Below are 22,779 nucleotides of genomic sequence, written 5' to 3'. Positions count from 1 at the left end.
TTCCTCATTTGATTCTTCTTCTTCTTCCTCAACCACGAACCATTGTTGTCGTGAAGAGGAGCTTGCGTTTGATTCTTGTTCTTCTTGTTGTCGTGAAGAGGAGCCACGAACCACTGCCGCTGTCAAGGGAGCGTCGTCAACGTCGACCGTCGAGGTAAGCGCCACTGTCCTCTGTTTCTGCCATTGATGTCGGAGTAGGGAAGCTTAGAGGAGCTTACGGATCAAGTGATCCGTAAGCGTTTTCCGGATCAAGTTGATTTGGAACATGCTTACGGATCACTTGATCCGTAAAGTAATAAAACGTTGTTTACGAATCAAGTTGATCTGTAAGCATGTTCCGGATCAACTTGATCCAAAAAATGCTTACGGATCAACTTGATCCGTAAAACACTTACGGATCACCTGATCCGTAAATTGTCACAGCTTCATTTTACAAATTGCCAAATATTTGATTGATACATTGTAAGTTCTTTTTGAAATTAGGAATTTTGGTTATTAGGATGACCTCTGAATGTATGGTAAATATTTGATAAATAGTGTCATTTTGGAGAATATCAAGTGTTTCCTTTTATGTATTACTTTGGTAGAAGAATAAATATTGTCTATAATTTGGATAATTCTTATTAGATTGTTGTCACAATTTGTTTTGACCTTAGTCACAATTTGGTTGTAAATAATGAGATGTCGACATATAGATAAATAGTATAGATTGATTAGCATAAATTATGATTATATATAGATGTATCCTCTTTCAGGGAATTATCGAAATAGTATATATTGATTAGCATGAATTATGATTATATTGAGATGTTGACAATTTTCTTCATTTAAAAAATTCCAAAAGATACCTAGTGCTTGTCAGAAATTATCCAAATATTCCAAACCATATATTGCTACTAAAACTAGTCTCATTATTACAAAGATAAAAATCATAACTAGAGAGAGCTGAAGTCAAGTAGGGCAACTTTTTAGCAGAGAAACTTGTACAAGAAGCCATGACGTGACCAAAATATTCACAAATGGCAGTGGCTTTGTTTAACTCAACCATATACTTACTTAGCTAGTAGTTTCAATAGTAGATCAACTTTCTGACCCTGACTTGATATATACTAGTTTATGTGAGTGTGTTAGTATGACGAATTATGTCAAAAGTGTGTGTGCTTGCGTGCATGTTGTTCTTCAAGAGTTACTAAGGTAAATTCCCTTGAATTTCAATGTCAACATAAACTTGTACAGGATAGTCAGCATCAAACTTCATTATCGAATAATGTGTGACCAAATGCAAACATAAACCGATCCTTTTCTTTTGCATTCCATCTGCAATTTCTTTGTTCTCATGGCTCCGAAACGACGTCCTAAGGTAGGTCGTTTCACATTCCCTTTTCTCATTCAATCAATCACTTTTTTCTTCTTTCCATGAACTGAATTGTGAATGGACGCAACACTCGAAGCCATGGAACCCTACGGCTTCCCCAACAGACTAGTTCAAACAACCGTTAACAGTCTCCTCAAAGTAAAAATAAAATAAAAAATAGTACATATGTAAGTTATTTAGATTATTTTGAGCAAAGTAAGAAATGAGGGGTTTTGGATTGACTCGAGAGGCATATTTATTATCCGTTACATATGTGTACTTTGATTGAAATTCCTCCATATGTCTACACCCTTTTCAACTTCTTTATTTCAAACAGTACATTAAAAACGATTATGCAATACATGAATTCAAATAGTACATTAACTTCAACATAGTCGAACGAAATTAAATTCGCATCAAATACTACAACTAACTCATGCTAATTTTGCGACAAGGACAACTCGTCTTCCACTTGCAGTACAGGTTTACTTAAAACAACAAAAATTTCTAATGGCCCAATCTTTTTCCAGTAGTTAGACTCAATGACCACCTTCATCACGTCCTTGTTGGTTTTGAGTTCAATTATTTTGAATTTTATAACTTTTTCTGAATACTCATGGTGACATGGTTTCCGAAAAAACAATCGCCTTACCATTTGTGTTTCATCAATACCATAAGGGGGAATCCCATGAGGCGCAACTTGTTTGATCAAATCCTTCAGTTCATCCATGGTACATCCGGTGGGAATGTCAAAGTTTTTGGGATTTTTTCCTATGAACGAGTAACCAACAAACTCATTTTGCCGTGACATGTTCCACCTCCCATTGTAATATAGCAGGGCATCATGAGTAGGGGTCATAGTAGCTTCAAGTAAGTTTAAAATACCATCTGGGGTTCTAGCAATGCTACATAATAACTCAATCGGACCAACTAATGAAAATTCATGATTACACATTAACATTGTGTTAACATCAACATCATCTTTTAGTTGCATACATTGAAACCAAAATTGATTACCTGCATACGTGAAAGGTTGTCGGTAGTAAATTTCATCCAAAAATTGTTTGTTGGTTAGCTTAAGGGTATTGTGTATTCTGGTTTTTAATGTTTGAAAATCACACCCGTTAGGTACTCGAATGGGAACTGGAGTGGAAGCTTGAAAGGAAACACCACTGTCGTTGTGAACAATGGATCCATTTGGAAAAATAAAACCTAATGTGGAGTTCACAACTGTCTGACTGCTTGTCTCTCCCAAGAATGCCATAGTTTTTTGTAAGACTTGGGTTGAGACTGAAACTTGTGCTTTCTTACAGTGTTAGGATGTGTCATATATGTAGATGACTTTTAATATCAGTGTTGTATTTTTTAAAGATTAAAAATACGCATGCACATGCTTTCTGTATGTGTTGTCAACTACACCAATGACGTGACATGCTTTAGCTTGCATCAGATCTGCATGTGTAGTCATGCTGTGCAGGGTCCTTTCACGCGCTTTATGTTAATGCAGACAACAATTTATCATACACGGTTTTTCACAATGTGTTGTCAACTCAGACAATGATATATCATACATGCTTTTTTAGAATTAAGTAATAATTTTGTTGTGGAGGTAACAAATAAATTACATGTTCATAACGATCAGTCATTATAAATTACATGTTCAATCATCATTTATGTCAACATAGTATCTCTTGAACATCACGAAGCTATTGTAATGCTGCATTCTGCTAATATATGGATTTGGCCACGACTTCGCCTGCGGATGACAATTGCTAGACCATAACAATGCTACAGGCGGTAAGGGACAATGTTCTTTTAAATAAACCTGTTGTATATGCGAAAAAATGTTAACTAAATCCTACAAAACTCATTGCATAAATATAAAAAAAAAACACTTCATATCTACAATGTACCTCAACAAAATGATTGTCATACACATGACCGATACAAATTATACGATGCAATGAAGAATTTGCCAGCGGTTGACTTCTAAGAGGAAAAAATGTCATGTTTTGTTGTTTAGACAAGGATACAATGATTATGTTATACCTTGATGCAATGACATGTCCCATGTCCGTTATATCCATCCACTTATCCGTTGTCACCTGAATGAAACAAATATACACGTCAAACTTAATTTCAAAGTAAAGTCTTAAAAATCAAATACATAAATTACATATCTTGGTTAACCCATCGACAAATAGTGACATCCTTAATTCCTCAAATCTCTCCGTGCCACCAAAGAGCTTGATATAATCTTCTGAGAAATTGGCAAGTTCTTTAAGAAGATGGTTGCGGACCACCGACCAAGAGTCTTCACCCATACCTAATAAACCGGCAACCGACCGATATCCACAGTTACCATCAGCTTTGACATCAACAATCTTATCAATGAAGTCGTGCATAAATGGCTGAAACTTGTCCAACATGGGCACAATCATTCTTCGATTCGGTTGCTCAGAGGATGATGCAGTACGCCTCACTGACGAATTGCTATTTTGCATAGATTCAAAGGCATCTACATACTCCCAGTAAGATGGATCGCGCTTTGTTGACCTTGGGTTCCTGCTCGTAGTTTTCTTCGGTGCCCCCTTTGTGTTAACCTTTGCTGGAGGAGGACACATCAAATTCTGATTAGGGTATGCAATTTCCCAAAGTTTAGTCCTTAGAGTAAACTTGCCACAAACATCAAGTTCTTCGAATTTTTTGGATATTGTTTCCATTACGTCCTTGATGCCCACCTCGGGCCCAGATAACCCTTGGTCTGAAAAACCGAGTCTCCTCCAGAACATATGGATTGAATCCAGTGGGATGCAACCACCAACATATTTGGATAGCTCACAAGCACAAGGAAGACCAAGCGTGGTTCTCACCACGCAACCACAACTTGAGGGATTCTTGCCAGCATAGTCAACATGCTCTAATTCAGTAGCAATCTGATTTAAAGCATACCTTGAAACCATTCCAAGCAGCCTCTTGTATAAGGTTTTTTTGAACACATGTCCAACGACATGTGTACTTGTTTCAAATGATGCTTTAATCTCCGTGTGCTGCAACGTAATCATGTTGTTCATGGCATCCCACACACTGCATAAGTCTCCAATGCTATTTTGTAACAGTCTTTTTAAAGATGAGTGAGCAGATTCAACCCTACATTTCAAATACACAAATAAAAATAAACATATACAATAATACAATTCCATAAATTCGTCAACGTTAATAGAAATAATTGAACAGTTTCATACCTGTTTGTTGTTGTGTTTCCTAAGTGCATCACCTTATTAGTCCAGGCGGAAACAAATTTTTCCTTGTGTGGTATTATCCATGTTTCCTTGACATAGTCAACAAACATTGGCCAAGGTACGCATGCCATTTCGAACTTCTTCAGGCATTCATCAAACTGTTGTTCTGAAGGACAATCAATCAGAGATCCCCAACAATCCATGACATAATCCCAAACATATTTTTGTGCAATTAGTGATTTACATTTGACCTTCACATTCATGTTTATGTGAAAGCTGCACAACAAATTTGTGCATTCAGGGAATACATCCTTCACTGCATTCATCAATGCTTGGTCTCAGTCAGTGACAATAACTCCAGGGAGGGCATCACGCTTTAAAAAAAAGCCTCGGAAGCATTGTAAAGCCCATACCAAATTATTAATGCGTTCACCCTCCACATATGCAAAACCGGCAGAGAATGTCATCTCAGTGGTATTACCCCAACAAAATCGAGCAGTGGGAGTCTGTACCGGTTTGTTTTGTAGGTGTTGTCTATCAAAAACACCAAATTACATGCGTTGACTAACTTCACTGAATTAGGGTGACACCAAAAGATATCATGAACCACGTCTTCATCCTTTATTCTGTGCCAATGAATATACTGATCACGTTCAATAAGCTTCATCAGATGTTGCATTTCAAGATCGCTTCCTCTTATGGAAGAACGAAATGCACTTCTTGCATTGTATATCTGTTTAATGGTCGTATAGCTATTGACATTGTGTTCCTTCAGAGTTAGCAGAATGTTTCTTGGCTTCACCATGGACTTTGTCATTTCAGCAATAAGTGTTTTTTCAGCTTTAGTCAATCGCCCCGCATATGGATGTCCAACTAATGACTTGGTCAATTCATGATTATGCACTTCACAAATCAACTTCACCATCCAGCCTTCTCTTCCAACCGCTGGCTTGCAACAAAGCTTGAAGGGACACCCACATTTCCTAGTCCCAGTGTCTCTTCTGATACATTCTTTTTTCCTACACCTATACTCGCCACTCCTTTCACAGCCAATTAACACAAACGTAGTCCTTCCTCTACTACCTGTGTTTGTGTCCGACTTTAAAATCACCGCCACAAATCCATTTTCATGAGCCATGGATCGAACCCACCGCAAAACATCCTCTCGACACTCAAACACTTACAAAGAAATCCACATAATTTAAGTTTTCTACCAGTATTCATTTTATTAAATCTCTGACAAACATTAACATTATAACCTGAGAAGTGTTGAACGCATCCGAACAATCAACATGTGGTTCTTTCGCACCACATGCTTCTGCATTTTCATAATCCATATCCGCTCGTTCAGACATTATTTCATACATCCACTCATCTTCGTCCATCTAACCAAATCAAACAAAAAATGGCCACACAAAAAAATTAGTAATTTAAAAGAAAAAAGGAAAATAAATTCAAAAATAGCAAATACAAAAAATAATAGACATACGGATCAACTTGATCCGTAAGTGATCCGTACGTCCGTGACAGTCGCACCACCATCTACGTACCTCGTTTTCTGTTGTCGACCACTACAACGCTCAACGCTGATACCTTCACCTTCACCGCCCTTAACTGTTCCCAACGAGCCCACGAACCAGAGGCAATGCCGCACGAAAAAGAGAAAACGAGAGAAGCACAGCCAACAAAAATGGAGGTAAACAACGTTTCTAAAAAAAATTACATTTTTAAGGAAAAAAAAACCTAGGGGCATTTTTGTCATTTATAAACTTTGCTGGTGCACCAAACAACAATCTCCATTTTTTCTCAGCAAAACCAAGTTGGGAAGAGATGCTTATTCCCGAATACAAATTGGCATGCGTACAAAAGCTACGAGTGACTTTCATTTGGATAACAAGTTATTTTGGAAGAATTTTACATTTAGATTATAATTAGACATTGAGTTTGCGTAAAAATTTACACTTTCAACCAATTATTATTAAAATCACCTCATATATCTTTTAAATCGATTATTAAAAAATTAATAATTTTACCATATATGATAACCTTAAATAAATATATTTTTAGTCGGTATAAGATTATATTTTCTCCAATTTTGATCCCTATAAATATAAACTTATAAGGATTAAATAAAATAAAATAAAATAAAATCTTAAAGGTACAAAAATTAAAACAATATAAATTTACTGAGACTAAAAGTAAGAAAAAAAAAAAAGACACAGGAACCAAAAATGAAAACAAGGCGAGAGAAAAAAAAAACAGCGTATTTAAGGTTTGATAATTTATAATTAGGTAATATTGTAAAAACTTACCATTACCTATACATTTCAATTAAGTGATTATTATTAGGAACTACTTTAATACCAATTTTATCAATTTTCATCACAAATCAACAGCAATTATACTGCATCCAGTCAATCGTTTTAGTTAAAAAATTAGTTACTTTATATTAAACAATAAAAAATTGGGTAAATTTCATGTGAATCTCTCTAAATTATTCAAGTCTAAGTAAATTCAATATTTTTTTACGAATTTCACATGAATTTCTTTTAATAATAAAAATTTAATTTAGAAAAAGTGTAAATATAAGTATCACTAGCATTCCTTAACCTTGTGAATATCCCTGGCGATTTAGTTAGACAAATTTCTGAACATTTCACAGCAGTTGATACAAGAAATGTTAATACACTCTTGACTACATGCATCCTCAATAAAATTGCACTGCAACGTGCTAAAAAACAAAGGAAATGAAATGACGTGAAAGATATGAACAAGTATAAAGAAATGAGTACGATTTCTAAGATTTTCAATTCATTTTTTTGCCCTGGGTTTCTTTGATACATCAAAATATGACAGATTGCTACAAGGAATCATTATGGCCACTTGACCAGGCTAACACATGGTATACAGACAATAACGGGCTTTCTAAGTATAAACATATAAAATACCTAAAAGCTAAATGGTGTTTACATGACCAATAAGAGCCCATCAAATTAATTACATTGTCAAAATTATCCAATGAGCACAGTAACTTCTGAATACCATACCACGTCAAGATTCAATCACCAAGTAGGCAAAGCGGCTGTCTTATGCTAAGCTCCAGTTTAAGTTCAGGAAATTGCTCCAAATCATGGGATGCACTTAAAATTGTCTGCAATCAGTCAGTTTTGGACAATTGAAAATTAATTTATTGTTACAGATAAAAGAAACAGCATTATCACTGTCACTAGATCCAATGAAATATAGCATAAACTAATTCAGCCGATAAACTTTCTTATAATGGGCAGTGAGACCTGGAATTAAAATCCACATAAATATAGAAGCTAAAAACTTAAAAAACAAGAACCATATGACCATCAAAAGTTTATTGACTTGATCAATATACAATTTCCTAAGCTATACCTTAAACAGCAGCAGCTACAAATGCCAGTAGAAATTACAAATAATGAATTTTTGTCCACATGTACTGTGCTATTCCAAAATAACTTGAGCATCATTAATTATTATGATTGGAAAGATCTAAGTATCCAAGTCAATTTAGGTAATTAACACTTCTAGTATCATTAGAAAATATAATATGAAAATATGCATATAAATAAACTGAAATTTAATGGCTGTACAAGGAATTAATAAAACTCATAATTTGTGACACATTCTGAGTTTGCAGCAACCTATGTTTGTCTTCTTACTTGATTCCACAAACTGCCCAAATACAAGGACCTATGACCAGAAGTATGGCCAAACAGTTAAAGGATACCCTTCAACAAATGGTATCAGACATACTTAATAAGGTCCAAGTGGAGAAGGATGAAGGCTCAAAGACCCCATGAATATTATCTCTTACAATGTAAGGGGATTAGGGAGGGGGATAAAATGGGCTGCAATTAGGAGAATGGTCCGGAAAGAGCATATCGATATGTTGTGCATCCATGAAACAAAGGAGATCATTGACAAGAGCTTGTGTCGAGCTTTATGGGGGGACAATGACGTACGGTGGGAACTGCAGCCTGCATCTAACACAGCTGGAGGGATATTATGCTTGTGGAGTGAAGCAGCTTTCAAACTACAAAGTAAAGTCATAGGCACAGGTTTCATCTTGCTGACTGGTGAATGGGTCAAGGAGACTCAACAAATACATATTGTTACCGTCTACTCACCTTATGATATTCAGAACAAGAGAGTTTTATAGGACAACATCAAACAACTAAAATCTTCACATAACGGGGGTTTATGGTGCATTTTTGGTGATTTCAATAATGTGAGAAACCCATCGGAGAGGCTGGGCAACTGTCACAGAGGAGAGCAGGATAATAGTATAAAAGAATTTAATGATTGGATTGATGAATTGGAGGTGGAGGATGCACCATGGGTGGGAAGAAAGTTTACTTGGTATCGACCAAACGGATTAGCCAAAAGTAAGCTCGACAGATTCTTAGTATCCTATGATTGGTTCAGCAAATGGCCTGTAACCACCCAGGTTACCATAGACAGAAACTTCTCATATCACTGCCCGGTCATGATTAGATCCAAGGTCATAGATTGGGGACCCAAACCATTTAAGGTCCTTGATTGCTAGATGCTTGACAGATCTTGCACTAGAACTGTGCGTGAATGCTGGTCATCTGTTCACCAAAGTGGGTCGGGATGGGGGGGGGGGGCGCTGTGTACTCAAAGAAAAAATAGAGACTCAAAAGCAGGTTGAAGGTTTGGAGCAAGGAGCAATTTGGGGATACTTTTAAGAAGGTCAAGCATATTCAAGAAGAGCTCAATAAATTTGAAGAGGATACAATGGATAGACAATTATCCCCACAGGAGATGATGTCTAAGAAGCAGCTACAGGAAGCATTGTGGGTGGCTGCCCAATCACATGAGTCATTATTAAGGCAAAAGTCGAGATCCAGATGGATTAAAGAAGGAGATTGTAACTCAAAGTACTTTCACAAGCTGATGAATGTGTCACGTAGGAATAATCTATTGAAAGGAATCATGATTGATGACATTTGGGTTGATGAACCTAAAAAGGTAAAAGAGGCAGTTAGAATGTTCTTTCTACAAAGATTCTAGGAAAACGAGCCTCTCGGACCAACACTTGATGGAGTTCGGTTTCAGGCAATCAATCACCAGAACAATAATATGTTGATAGGGCGGTTTTAGGAGGCGGGGGTAAAGGATGCTGTTTGAGAATGTGGGAGTGAAAAAAGCCCAAGTCCAGACGGGCTTAACTTTAAGTTCATCAAGAAGTTCTAGGAAATCATGAAGCTGGACATCCTTCGCTTCCTAGATGAATTCTATGTAAATGGAGTATTCCCAAAGGGTTCTAATGCATCTTTTATTGCATTAATCCCTAAGGTGGATGATCCACAAGGGCTATTGGACTACAGACCCATTTCTCTAATAGGTTGTACATATAAGATTGTCAGTAAGCTCTTGGCCAATAGACTGAAGAAGGTGATGGCGCACATTATAGATGGAAGACAATCTGCCTTCATAGAAGGTAGGCATCTTTTACATGGTGTTTTAATTGCAAATGAGGTGGTGGAGGAAGCTAAGAAAAGATAAACCATGCATCGTCTTCAAAGTAGATTACGAGAAGGCATATGATTCAGTGTCATGGAATTTCTTAATATACATGATGAGAAGGATGGGATTCTGCTCTAGATGGATTTGATGGATTGAGAAATGCCTATCATCTGCGTCTATATCCGTTTTGGTAAATGGGAGCCCTTCGGCAGAATTTACCCCTAAAAGGGGTCTAAGGCAAGGAGATCCACTAGCGCCCCTCTTATTTAATATTGTTGCTGAAGGCATAAATGGTCTTATGCGAGAAGCTATAGAGAAGAGGATCTATACAGGTTATCCAGTTGGGAGAGATAAAGTGGACATTAGCATCTTATAGTATGCAGATGATACCATGTTTTTTGGTGAGGTGTCAATGGAGAATATCAGGATAATCAAAGCCATCTTGAGGACCTTTGAGTGTCAGGTCTCAAAATAAATTTTGCAAAAAACAGATTCGGATCAATTGGAATGTGGAAGTCGTGTAAGCAAACTGCAGCCAATTACTTGAATTGTAGCCTGCTGCCCATCCCTTTTGTTTACTTGGGGATGCCCATTGGGGCAAATCCAAGGAGGTGTCAGTTGTGGGACCCAATCATCAATAAGTGTGAGAGGAAACTAACAAAGTGGAATCAGAGACATATCTTTTGGGGGGAGAGTCACTCTTATAAAGTCAATCCTAACCTCTATTCCAATTTATTTCTTCTCTTTTTTCAGGGTACCTACAAGGGTGGTGGACAAATTGGTGTGCATACAACGTAGGTTCCTTTGGGGTGGTGGAGCTAACCATAATAAGATCGCGTGGGTCAATTGGGAGGCAGTCTGCCTTCCAAAAGAAAGTGGTGGTTTGGGAATCAAGGACATCAACAAATTCAATCTGGCACTGCTTGGCAAATGGAAGTGGAATTTATTCCATCACCATGGAGAGTTATGGGCAAAGGTTCTGGAATCAAAGTACGGGGGATGGAGGGGACTGGATGAAGCATCATGCGATAATAACGCTTCCATATGGTGGAGGGACCTAAAATTTGTTCTACATCATCCGATACACCAAAATGTTTTTCAGGATGGAATAATTTGGAAGGTAGGGAGTGGAGATAAAATCAAGTTCTGGGAGGATAGATGGCTTGATGGTGAGATAACATTCTTAGCAAAATACCCTAGGCTATACCTCAATTCTTGCCAACAGAATCACAGAATTGAGGAGATGGGAGCTCAGAAGGATATGGGTTAGGAGTGGAACTTCAAATAGAGGAGGCATTTGTTCAACAGTGAGATTGGTATGGAAGCCAGCTTCCTAAATGAGGTGGAAGGCAGCCATATACAAATTAAAAGAAGGGATGAGTGGAATTGGATAGCAGACCCTAGTGGTCAATATTCGACAAAAAGTGCCTATGATGAGATGAGGGGAGTCGCTCCAGAAGGCAATCAAGTGAAGGAGTTTGAAGAACTATGCAAGCTAAAGATCCCATCCAAAGTTGCAGTTTTTGCATGGAGATTGATTAGGGATAGGCTGCCAACTAAATACAATTTGACAAGGAGACGGGTGAAAATCAATGATACATCTTGCCCATTTTGCAGGAGGGTCGAGGAGGATGCTGCACACTTGTTCTTCCACTGTGATAAAATCCTGCCTCTGTGGTTGGAATCTATGTCGTGGGTGAACATTCTAGGTGTTATCCCGCAACATCCAAGGCAGCATTTCTCCCAACATGTCGAAGTTATGGTTAAAGGAATCCGGGATAGTAGATGGAAGTGTTGGTGGATGACCCTTACATGGTCAGTGTGGCAGAAGAGGAACAACATTATTTTTTCAAATGAAACTTTTGATGGCAACAAAATATTGGAGGACGCCATATTTTTACTGTGGACCTGGCTAAGGAATTTTGAGGAGAATTTTGCGATCCCCTTCAATCACTGGTCGTCAAATCTCTCATCAGTTTTTGTCTAACAGAGGGGGGTAGTTCAACTAGCTGCACTGGCAGCAATTACATATTGTATTTTCTTAGTTTCTGGTTCCCAGAGTTTGGAACCAGGTCACTGATGTTTCATGCTTTTTTGTATCCTTAGTACCTCTGGTACTTCATTATTAATATAAATCATCTTTGCTGATAAAAAAAAATGGCCACTATTTGATAACACTGTTTCAGGTCACATGAGTGTTTGTTCCTTGGTTATTCCACCTCTCACAAAGGCTACAAGTGTCTCTCCTAATGGCAAATTATATGTTTTCAAAGATGTTATTTTCAATGAGCTTAAATATCCTTACAATGATCTTTTTCTACCTTTATCCAACTCTGTCACTTCTTCTAAGAGTGATTTTTTACCTAATGCTCATATTCCTCTTGTTTCACCTTCACCTAATAAACTCACTCATTCTTCTCAACATGTTGAAACTAATTCTATTTTTGTAAGTGTTGATCCCTCTAGATCCCTTAATACCGAATTCCCTAATTCTCAAAATGTCATATCATCTTCTTTTTCAAATGCTGAACCAAATTCTATTACTAATGAACACCCTTACACTATTTCTTTCTGACTTAAATAGAAATCTAAGTGAACTGTCCAGTACCTCTTCTCAGTCTCACTGTCAGTTCTTCTTCTAATCCTATTTTTCCCTCAAAATGTTCATCCTATGCAAAACAGATCCAATTCTGGAATTCATCAATCTAGGCTGCATCCTTCACTGTTTTTGGCACATTGTGAACCTAACACTGTTAAACAGACTCTTGCTGACCCTCATTGGTTTGCTGCTATGAAACAAGAGTATGAGGCTTTTCTTAACAATAATAAAACATGGGATCTTGTTCCTCTTCCCAAAGACAGACAAGCAGTGGGTTGTAAGTAGGTCTTTAGAATTAAGGAGAATGCTGATGGAACTGTTAACATGTTCAAGGCTAGGTTAGTGGCTAAAGGATTTCATCAGGTTGCTGGTTGTGACTTTAATGAAACCTTTTCTCCTGTGATAACACCAGTTACAATCAGGCTGATTATCACTCTTTCTCTCACTAATAAATGGGATTTGTTCTAGTTAGATGTCAACAATGCCTTTTTAAATGGTCATCTTGAAGAGACTATCTACATGCAGCAGTCACAAGGCTTCGAAAGTTCAGATAAAACCTTGGTTTGCAAGCTACAAAAGGCTTTGTATGGCCTTAAACAGGCCCCAAGACAATGGTTTGATAGGCTCAAAGGAACTCTTTTACAGCTTGGGTTTGTGGCCAGCAAGTGCGATCCTTCGTTTTTTGTTTATAAATACAAAGGACACATTATCACTGGTACCTCCAATGTTGTAATTCAGCAACTCACCACTAAGTTGCATTCCAATTTTTCTCTTAAACAATTGGGTAAACTTGACTATTTTCTTGGTATTGCAATCAAATCAGTGGCTGATGGGACTATTCTACTGACTCAAAGCAAATATATCAGAGATTTGCTTCAGAAAACCAAAATGGAAAAAGCACAGCCTATTTCTTCCCCTATGACTGCTAATTGCAAGTTAACTAAAGCTGACTCGGATTTATTCAGTGATCCATCTCTCTATAGGTCTGTTGTTGGTGCTCTTCAATACACAACCATTACAAGACCTGAGTTAAGCTATGTTGTGAACAAGGTCTGTCAATTCATGGCTAATCTTATGGACTTTCATTGGGCAGCTGTTAAACGCATTCTAAGGTACCTTAAAGGCTCTATTCATCATGGTCTACATTTCAAGGTTGCTCCTTCCTCTCAGCCTTTTACTATCAAAGCCCTCTGTGATGCTGATTGGGCCTCGGATCTAGATGATAGAAGGTCTACCTCTGGTGCAGTGATTTATTTTGGTCCTAATTTGGTCTCATGATGGTCCAAGAAACAACAAATTGTGGCTAGATCTTCCACTGAAGCTGAATACAGGAGCTTGGCTCAAGCCACGACTGAAGTTACATGGATTCAAACTCTTTTAACAGAGTTATCTGTTCCGTTTCAGACCCCAGAGATTTACCGTGACAACCAAAGTGCAGTAGCTATCAGTCATAATCCAGTTCTTCATTCCCGAACTAAGCACATGGAAATTGACTTCTTTGTTTTCAAGGACAAAGTCTTGGCTAAAGAGCTCAAATTGTATCATATTCCTTCTATAGATCAACGGGATGATGCCCTCACAGCCTCTGTCACCAACTTGATTTCTCTTTCTTAGGTCCAAACTCAATGTAGTTGAGTCCATTTCTGATTCTCAACCCCATTGAGTTTGAGGGGGGGTATTCGTGTATTAAGTAAGTTTTACTTTGTGATTCAGTTAGGGCAACTGTTAGAACAATTATGATTCAGTTAGGACAGCTGTAGTTTTGTTATTTCTGTTATTTTGTTAGAAGCTGTTATTTCTGTTAGAGCAGTAACTAACTTTGGTTAGTTAACTGCCTTAGTTGGTTATGTGTAATCATATCTGTTCTCTCTATAAATAGAGAAACAGAATCAGTTTGTAACCGGTCTTTCATTCTGAATCAATAATAGTATCTTCCAGATTTCTTCTTTCTCTCTCTCTCAAACTCTATGAATTTGAGTGAGAACTGTTCCTTTTTAAATAACTTTGTACATGTCTATTGAAAAGGAGTTCTAAATGCATTGTAAACAATGCATTTTTAGGGGTTAACTAGAGGATATAAGCTTTAACTGTATAGGGAGATCACAAATTCACATTCCAAGAAAATACAGTAGCAATAATAGTACAGAAAATGAACAGTGAGATTATCATTAAGAGAAACAGTACTGCTGATCAGCAACTAACAAACTAAAGGACAAACTAACCATCTAACAGAATAAATGCAACTGAAATTACAGTGAAATGACAAACATAAAATGTACAGTCTTATCTCTAATAGGTAAGGGATTGAAATGTGCTACTAGGTTTAATTGCAAATAATCGATGTGATCAGAAAGTGCCATTCTAAAATGTGAAGTGTCAACAATTAGAACCCTGTGTTTCGGACAAAAGTGGTATGGATGCTCACTATCCCCCACTAGTCATTCTTTGGGAGGGTTTCAAGGTAGGTATCATAAAATAATCAAGTGTAAAGAATAACAAAATAAGTTGAACGAAACACGCACTTTAGCCAATTACTAATTTACTATCTGGACAGCCATAACATTAAAAGTAACAAACCACCATATTAACAATTAATAGATAATTCAATAAATATTAGAGGGTGTTATTAAACAATTACCAGTGCAGCAATGTGCGCATCTTGTAAACATTCTTTGGGAGGGTTTCAAGGTAGGTATCATAAAATAATCAAGTGTAAAGAATAACAAAATAAGTTGAACGAAACACGCACTTTAGCCAATAACTAATTTACTATCTGGACAGCTGTAACATTAAAAGTAACAAACCACCATATTAACAATTAATAGATAATTCAATAAATATTAGAGGGTGTTATTAAACAATTACCAGTGCAGCAATGCGCGCATCTTGTAAAATATTTCCATCAACTTCCAATCTGGCAACAGGAAACTCAGGAAGATGTCCAGATTGTTTCTTTCCAAGCAAGTCACCAGGTCCCCGCAACAGAAGGTCCATATTAGCAAGATAAAACCCATCTGATGATTGCTCTAGTACTTTCAAACGATTTAGGCTACTGGCAGCTGATGCTACTAGTACACATTTTGATGCCCTTGTTCCGCGCCCAACTCGCCCTCTGAGTTGGTGTAGTTGGGCAATTCCAAACCTCTCAGAGTTCAACACAACCATCATAGATGCATCTGGAACATCAACACCAATCTCAATTACTTGAGTGGCAAGTAGTATATGTATTTCTCCAGTCCTAAACTTTCTTAATGTTTCTTCTTTTTCTTCACTTGTCATTTTTCCATGTAATAAGCCACAATTATATCCTCGAAACTGGTGTGATATAACTTCAAGATCGGCAGAGGCAGCACGAAGCTGAGGTAGCTGCTCAGAAAGTTCAATAATTGGGTAGACAAGATAAACTTTCCCCCCATCTTCCAACTCACCCAGCATCATCTGTGTCATTAAAACATCAATTACATCCATATCTTAGGAAAAAATCAACAAAATAAATTTCTAAATGACATAGAATGCATCTGAGGCTGATTAAGAGCTAATGAATTGATGGCATAAGATATTTCTCAATACAGTATATAGGTTACTATTTAGTCATATCTATTGGTTTATGTTATGTTTAAATAAGAAACTTTGTATGTACACACTAAAGCTTGATGTATGCTATCTTTTTCATTATCTTCACTCTTTTTCATAAGAATGGTTCTAACAAGAATAAAATGTATTTCTCCTGTTTACTAACACTAGGTGTTAAGCTTAAGAACATGACACCAAAAGTAAATTCATTAACTTCAAAAGATTGAAAGAAGTGACTGCAGAATCCAACATTTAAAAATAAATAAATAACTGATTGTGAGATAACAATTTTTGATCTTTTCAAAGGTAGATGCTACCAGCACGCTATAAAGAGGCATATTGAAGCCCGTCATCTAGATTTCATTTCCTAAATTATAAAATTTTCAATTATTTAAAAAAAAAGGAAAGAAAGACCAAAGACTGCATAAGAAAGAATCATAAAGACATAAAGAAGTACATTTTCAAAAGGACTGTCACCTTGTAGACATCCTCCAACCCTTTGTCATTTCCTTCAATGATAAATGTTTGAACAGGAATTCTTCCAGGAGGTAAGTCGGTTATCTGTGATGCAAGGCAAAGTTGAAAGCATTTGCAAAAGAAAATGATTTCACACATTAAATTGTGAAAAATGGGAAAAACAAACCAAAATGAAACAGTCAACGAAAAATATCTTTCACAAATTTTGTAAAGGCTCTCATTTATAATATTTTCTTTTGAGAATAGAATCACTAAAGAAATATCAGAAAAGACAGAAAAGCAGGCAAGACAATCTAATATCATAACACAAGAAAGTATGATTGAGTTCATGAGTCTTTCAGCCTAAGAGTAAGTATAATATTCCACAAAAACTCTGGATCCCTCCGAAGTTTCGAAAACTGATACTATTATTGATAATAAAAACCCAAATCTAACCCTAAATATAATGCACAGGACCATGAAGATCTTAAGACAAAGATTAAGATTAGATGAATATTGATTATACATGTTGCATTTCCCTATTTCTGAATTTCCTTATTTCCCTATTTCCAAAGTATCATATTTCTTTTATTCCAATCAGATTGCCGGTATATATTTGGACTATAGGAATTTCCAGGTACTATCTGTAAATAGTTAATCTAACCCCTGAAATATAGGATACTTGCAGCAATGTGTATGGTGTTTTCTATACATGGCCTTCAGAAATATTTTGAATATTGTTCAAATATTGATCAACCCTAGCATCTCTAGTGTGGAAGATTTCATTAGATTATTTATTACAAGTTCCCCTTTTGGAGAGACCAATATTAATTGTTTACAAACAGGCTAAGAATCCCCAGCCTGTAACTCAATTGCCAAGTTGTGGAGGCCAAAGTCATGATTTAGTAGTGAAAAAGGAGGCCATGGTACTAGTACAAGTAATTGTCCCCATTGCTCCTATTGTTAAACATGCTGGCCTTACCAAAGATAGATGTTATTCCTAGACTGGATTTCCAGAAAGATCAGTTAATGTGACATTCTCAATCCTTCAGGTAATGAAAAACAGATTTTGCAGGTGACAATCAGGATGCTTTGTTTGATGCGGAATACCAAGAGTACCTTCAACTTAATACAGCACAATGCACGTTATCTTTAGCCGTTATAGCTAATACTGCTAAATTCTACAGTTTGTCTCTCGCATTCATTGCTATCCGATCATGGATTTTGGATACTCATTCTAGTGCTTCTAATCACATAGTTCGTAATCCCTCTCTTTCTCAAACATATTGTGACCCAAAACACCACATCACACCAGTCTTTCGGTTCGCAAATAATGTAATTGTAGTAACAATGTAAATAGAGCAGATTATGTTAAATAGAGCACAATATATTCTTAAAATTATTTGTAATTATCCTTGTATTTGTGACTTCTCAAATAAATATATGCTCCTCTACTGTATAATTCAGATACAAATTCATTCATATGTTCTCTTTTATGATATCTAGAGCCTAATAAGACGCAAACCTTAATCTATGTTTACCCAGTGAACCTATTGCTTACTACTGCAAAACTTTTTCCAATGCTCATTTCCACATCTCTATTTGATTATGTAAAATATAAATGAGAGGGTTGAGAATTTTTCTCGCAAGCAAATCACAAAACAATTCACAAGTAGATACAAAAAATTCAAACATACTCATGCCAAAAGAACACATCTAGAGGGACGGAGTCAAAATCTAGCATCAACATCATGGACAGGACAAATTAAATACCTGTGTCATTGTCATGTCACCATATAAAGCCAGTGCAAGTGTCCTTGGAATAGGAGTAGCAGACATGGCGAGAACATGTGGGGCCATATAAGCATCACTCTTAGAGGAATCATCTGTAATGGCATCTTCCATGTTTGAATTTGAAGATGCACAGTATAACTAAAAGAGAAAAGTTAGGACACCACTACAATACTAGCATTAAAAATCTCAGATAAAAAAGGGAAAAGGGAATTGAAGGCATTACTTGCCAGAATAAAAAATATAAGTGGTATTAGAGTAGAAGAGTATAATTGTTGTTCCTTTTCTGTTTTTTAACTACTGTTGCTTAGTTGTGTTAGTTAACTCAACTAACTTAAGGTTAGTTGACAGTTACTAATGTTTCTTTTGAACTGCAAAAATAATTATATTAATAGATAAAGAGTACCAGGGGTACTACATATAACACAGGAGAGAGATCTCCTGATGAAGATACAAAAGACAGCAACCCAACAAGAAAAACACCACAAACCCAACCCTACAGAGCAAAACTATATAAAGGCTAAGGACATTGCTAAGGACCATTGGTGAAAAGGAACATTGAAATCCTTTTCCCACCCCTTGAGCCAAGACCAAGTGAGGAAAATTGAATTGTCCTCCAGCTTAGAGATATCGAAAGAATGATTATGAAACACCAAGTCATTCCTGAATTTCCAAATTGACTTTGTAGCAGCCAACCACCATATCTTCCATCTTCTATTGATGTCCTTCCTTCCTGCTGTAGTTGAGTGCTGTAGAAAGTTATCCATCGGGCGATAGTGGAGAACTCTATCTTCCTTAACCCATGTATTGAATTCCCACCACAAAGGCAAAACTTTACCACATGTGAAGAACAGATGAGAGGCAGTCTCAGGTTGGCTTTGACAGAAGGGGCAGAGATCATTGTCAATCTCAACTTGTCTCCTAGATAGGTTATCCTTAGTAGGAAGCCTATCCCAAAGCAGTCTCCAAGCAAATGATAAGGCTTTAAGAGGGATTTTAAGATCCCAAAGCTGATGGAAACCCAGACATTGGACTTCAGAAGACTGCTCAGCTTTAATAAGGTTGTAAGCAGATTTGGTAGAAAAGATCCCATTAGATTCAGCTCCCCACACCCAAGTGTCATTCAGATTAACATTTATGCTGATAGCTTCAATTTGATCAATAAATATTGAAGCTATCCCCATCTCATTGTCAAACAAATTTCGTCTCCAAGAGAAAGTCCATTCCCACCCATTTTCAGAAAAATAACCCATATCTTCCACAATCTGTAATCTTTGGGAAGAAATTTGATATAATTATGGAAATTGGTCTTTAAGAGGTATCCCACCATCAACCCACGAGTCTTCCCAAAAAAGAATCTGATCTCCCCTATCCACCTTCCAAGAAAACTGATTAGAGACATCAACCATACTCGGATGCTGATTAATAGACCTTAGGTCAGACCACCATTGAGAGAAATACTTCTTTGATGGCCCTTGTTCCAAGCCTCTCCATCCCTTGTATTTAGAGACCAGGATCCTGCTCCAAAGCTGATCTGATTGGTGAAACATCAGTCATTTCCATTTAATTAGGAGAGCATTGTTGAGGACCTTAATATCTTTGATCCCCAACCCTCCCATTTCTCTAGAGGCACACACTTGTCTCCAAGCTACCCAGACTATCTTCTTCCCTTCAAAGCTGCCACCCCAAAGAAATTGCCTTTGAATGGCAGTTAGCCTATTAATCACTGCTGTAGGGGCCCTGAAAAAAGACAAATAGAACACAGGCAATGCTGTTAGGACAGCATTGATTAGGGTAATTCTGCCAGCCATCGAAATGCTTCTCTGGTTCCATTTATTCAACCTAGCCTCGAATTTTCTGATTATAGGTTCCCACATCACCATTCTTCTCGAATTAACTCCAATTGGTAGCCCTAGGTAGCAGAAAGAGAAATGAAGCAGGGCACAGTTTAAGAAAGCAGCAGCAGAGAGGCACCAATACTCTGATTGCCCAATTGCTCCAAATTGGCTTTTAGCAAAGTTGATTCTCAGTCCAGAAACCATCTCGAAACTTCTAAGAATGGCCTTCACAGCTTTCACATTCTCCATAGAAGCTTCTCCAAAAAAAATAGTGTCATCAGCATATTGGAGAATATTCACAGGCACCTTATTCTTCCCCACCAAGAAACTTTGAAAGCAGTTTTTGATTGTTGTTTCCCTCATCAAACCTGTCAAACCTTCAGCAACCAAATCAAATAATAGCGGGGCCAATGGATCCCCTTGTCTCAAGCCTCTTTGAGGCTTAAATTTAGTGGTTGGGCTTCCATTCACTAGGATTGATACAGAAGCTGAGGTGATGCATCCCTTGATCCAGCTAATCCATCTCTCATGAAATCCCATTCTTCTCATCATGTAGAAAAGGAATTGTCAAGACACAAAATCATAGGCCTTTTCAAAATCAACTTTAAAGACCAGACATGACCTCTTAGACCTCCTAGCCTCCTCTACTACCTCATTAGCAACCAGAACTCCATGGAGCAGCTGTCTACCTTTTACAAAGGCTGACTGCCTTTCATCAATGAGGTGAGTCAAGACTTTTCTCAGCCTATTAGCTAGCAGTTTAGCGATGACTTTGTAGACACAACCTATGAGGGAAATAGGTCTAAAGTCACTAATAGACTGAGGGTCCTTAAGCTTAGGGATGAGAGCAATAAAAGAGGAATTACTGTCCTTAGGGAATGTAGCATTCACATAGAATTCTGCAATAAACCTTAGAAAATCAGGTTTTAGCTCCTTCCAAAAGTGTTTAATAAACCTGAAATTAAACCCATCAGGTCCCGGGCTTTTGTCGCTACCACAATTCCACACAGCACACCTTATCTCCTCTTCATTAAAAGGCTCAACCATCATCTCCCTCTGAGTAGGAGACAGAGTATTAAAATAAACCCCATCCAAGTTAGGTCTATTCAGATGAGGTTCGTTGAATCTACTCTGGAAATGCTGCAAAATTTCTGCCTTAATCAAGTCAGGATTTTCTACCCAAAAACCATCCATCATCAGCCCCCTAAAAGTGTTTCTCCTCCGGCTATAGTTGATAATTTTATGAAAGTAAGAGCTGTTACTATCCCCCTCCTTAATCCATTTGCTTCTTGATTTCTGTCTGACAAAAGATTCATGCAGGTTAGCCTTTTCCCATAGATCAGCTTGAATTTTCTTCAACTGTTGAACTTGCTGGTCAGAAGGCTGAGGTGGCATGGAAAATTCTCCATATCATTCAAATTCTGTTGAAGCTGTTTCACCTTGAGACACAGATCATCTGCATTGTCTTCACTCCAACTTTTCAGCCTTTGTTTGAGAGTCTTTAGCTTGCATTTTAAAGCAAAACCACCCCACCCCAAAGGCTGATTATCAGCCCAGCAGTCCCTCACCACCTTCTGATAGTCCTTGTTATTTAACCATCCATCAAAAACCTTAAAAGGCTTAGGGCCCCAATCAATGCTCTTGGATTTCATGATGATAGGACAATGGTCAGAGTAATTCCTCTCAAGGTAAAGTTGAGAACTATCTGGCCACTTAGATAGCCAACCATCAGAGACCACGACTCTATCCAATTTGCTTTTACAGGATCCATTGGGCCTAACCCAGGTAAAAGACTTACCCGCACAGGGAATATCATCAACCTCCATAACAGAAAGTCAATCATTAAATTCAGATATTATGTTGGTATCTGAATTGCCACGATTGCTCCCCATTCTTTCTGAGGGATGCCTGATACAATTAAAATCCCCAACAAAACACAAACAATTGTCTTGGGATTGCATCTTCCTTATACTCAAATCCTGCCACAGCTGTCTTTTACCCACAATATCACAGGGGACATAAATGTTGACCACAACAACCCTTTGCATATCAGCCAACCAAACCCCACCCAACATGATGAAACCCTTTTCAGAGAGTCGAAGATCAACCTGAAAATTTTTATTATTCCAAACACACAGCAGCCCCACAACAGCATTCACCGCAGGCTGCCACTCCCAAGCAAGATCAGGATGGCCCCACAAGGCTTGGCAAGATGCCTTATCGAAAGATTCCCTCTTTGTCTCTTGCAGACAAAGTAAGTCAACTTTAAGTCTACCCACCAAGTTCCTGATAGAGGCCCATTTAATACCTCTACCAAACCCTCTAATGTTATAGGAAAGGATATTTATTTGCATATTTTTCTATTTCCCAGCTCCATAGCTTCCTTCCTATCACGAAATTCCATGT

At 37.4% G+C, this 22,779-nt stretch overlaps 2 protein-coding genes across 3 annotated transcripts in view; both read right to left on the bottom strand.

Moving 5' to 3' along the window:
* Positions 1-3,014: 3,014 nt before the first annotated feature.
* On the bottom strand, positions 3,015-5,972 carry LOC114420528. Its single transcript, XM_028386399.1, has 6 exons — positions 5,858-5,972; positions 5,744-5,778; positions 5,248-5,695; positions 3,537-3,668; positions 3,268-3,461; positions 3,015-3,179 (listed from the first exon to the last, which is right to left on the bottom strand). Exons 1-6 carry the CDS (start codon positions 5,961-5,963, stop codon positions 3,015-3,017), a joined length of 1,080 nt encoding a protein of 359 aa, XP_028242200.1. The 5' UTR covers positions 5,964-5,972.
* Positions 5,973-7,363: 1,391 nt separating this feature from the next.
* Positions 7,364-22,779, bottom strand: part of LOC114419210 (ATP-dependent DNA helicase homolog RECG, chloroplastic) — a 50,904-nt gene continuing 35,488 nt past the window's right edge. Inside the window, exons 14-17 of one of the 2 annotated variants that reach the window (XM_028384855.1) lie at positions 18,518-18,676; positions 16,766-16,849; positions 15,581-16,153; positions 7,364-7,747 (exon numbers count right to left, since the gene is read on the bottom strand). In XM_028384855.1, the coding sequence (XP_028240656.1) occupies positions 7,655-7,747; positions 15,581-16,153; positions 16,766-16,849; positions 18,518-18,676 (909 nt within the window). In that variant the 3' untranslated portion in view covers positions 7,364-7,654. Of the gene's footprint in view, positions 7,748-15,580; positions 16,154-16,745; positions 16,850-18,517; positions 18,677-22,779 lie in introns of those variants that run through there. The other variant, XM_028384856.1, reaches the window with a different exon arrangement.

The sequence above is a fragment of the Glycine soja genome, chromosome 7, assembly GCF_004193775.1.
Source record: "Glycine soja cultivar W05 chromosome 7, ASM419377v2, whole genome shotgun sequence".
Taxonomy (NCBI): domain Eukaryota; kingdom Viridiplantae; phylum Streptophyta; class Magnoliopsida; order Fabales; family Fabaceae; genus Glycine; species Glycine soja.
This window is presented reverse-complemented; position numbering and strand designations above follow the sequence as displayed.

Coding starts and splice junctions, on each gene's coding strand:
- LOC114420528 (XM_028386399.1), bottom strand. CDS start 5,963: ATGTATGAAATAATGTCTGAACGAGCGGATATGGATTATGAAAATGCA. Junction 5,696..5,743: donor GAGAGGATGTTTTGCGGTGG/GTTCGATCCATG, acceptor GTGATTTTAAAG/TCGGACACAAACACAGGTAG. Junction 3,180..3,267: donor ATGACAATCATTTTGTTGAG/GTACATTGTAGA, acceptor CATATACAACAG/GTTTATTTAAAAGAACATTG.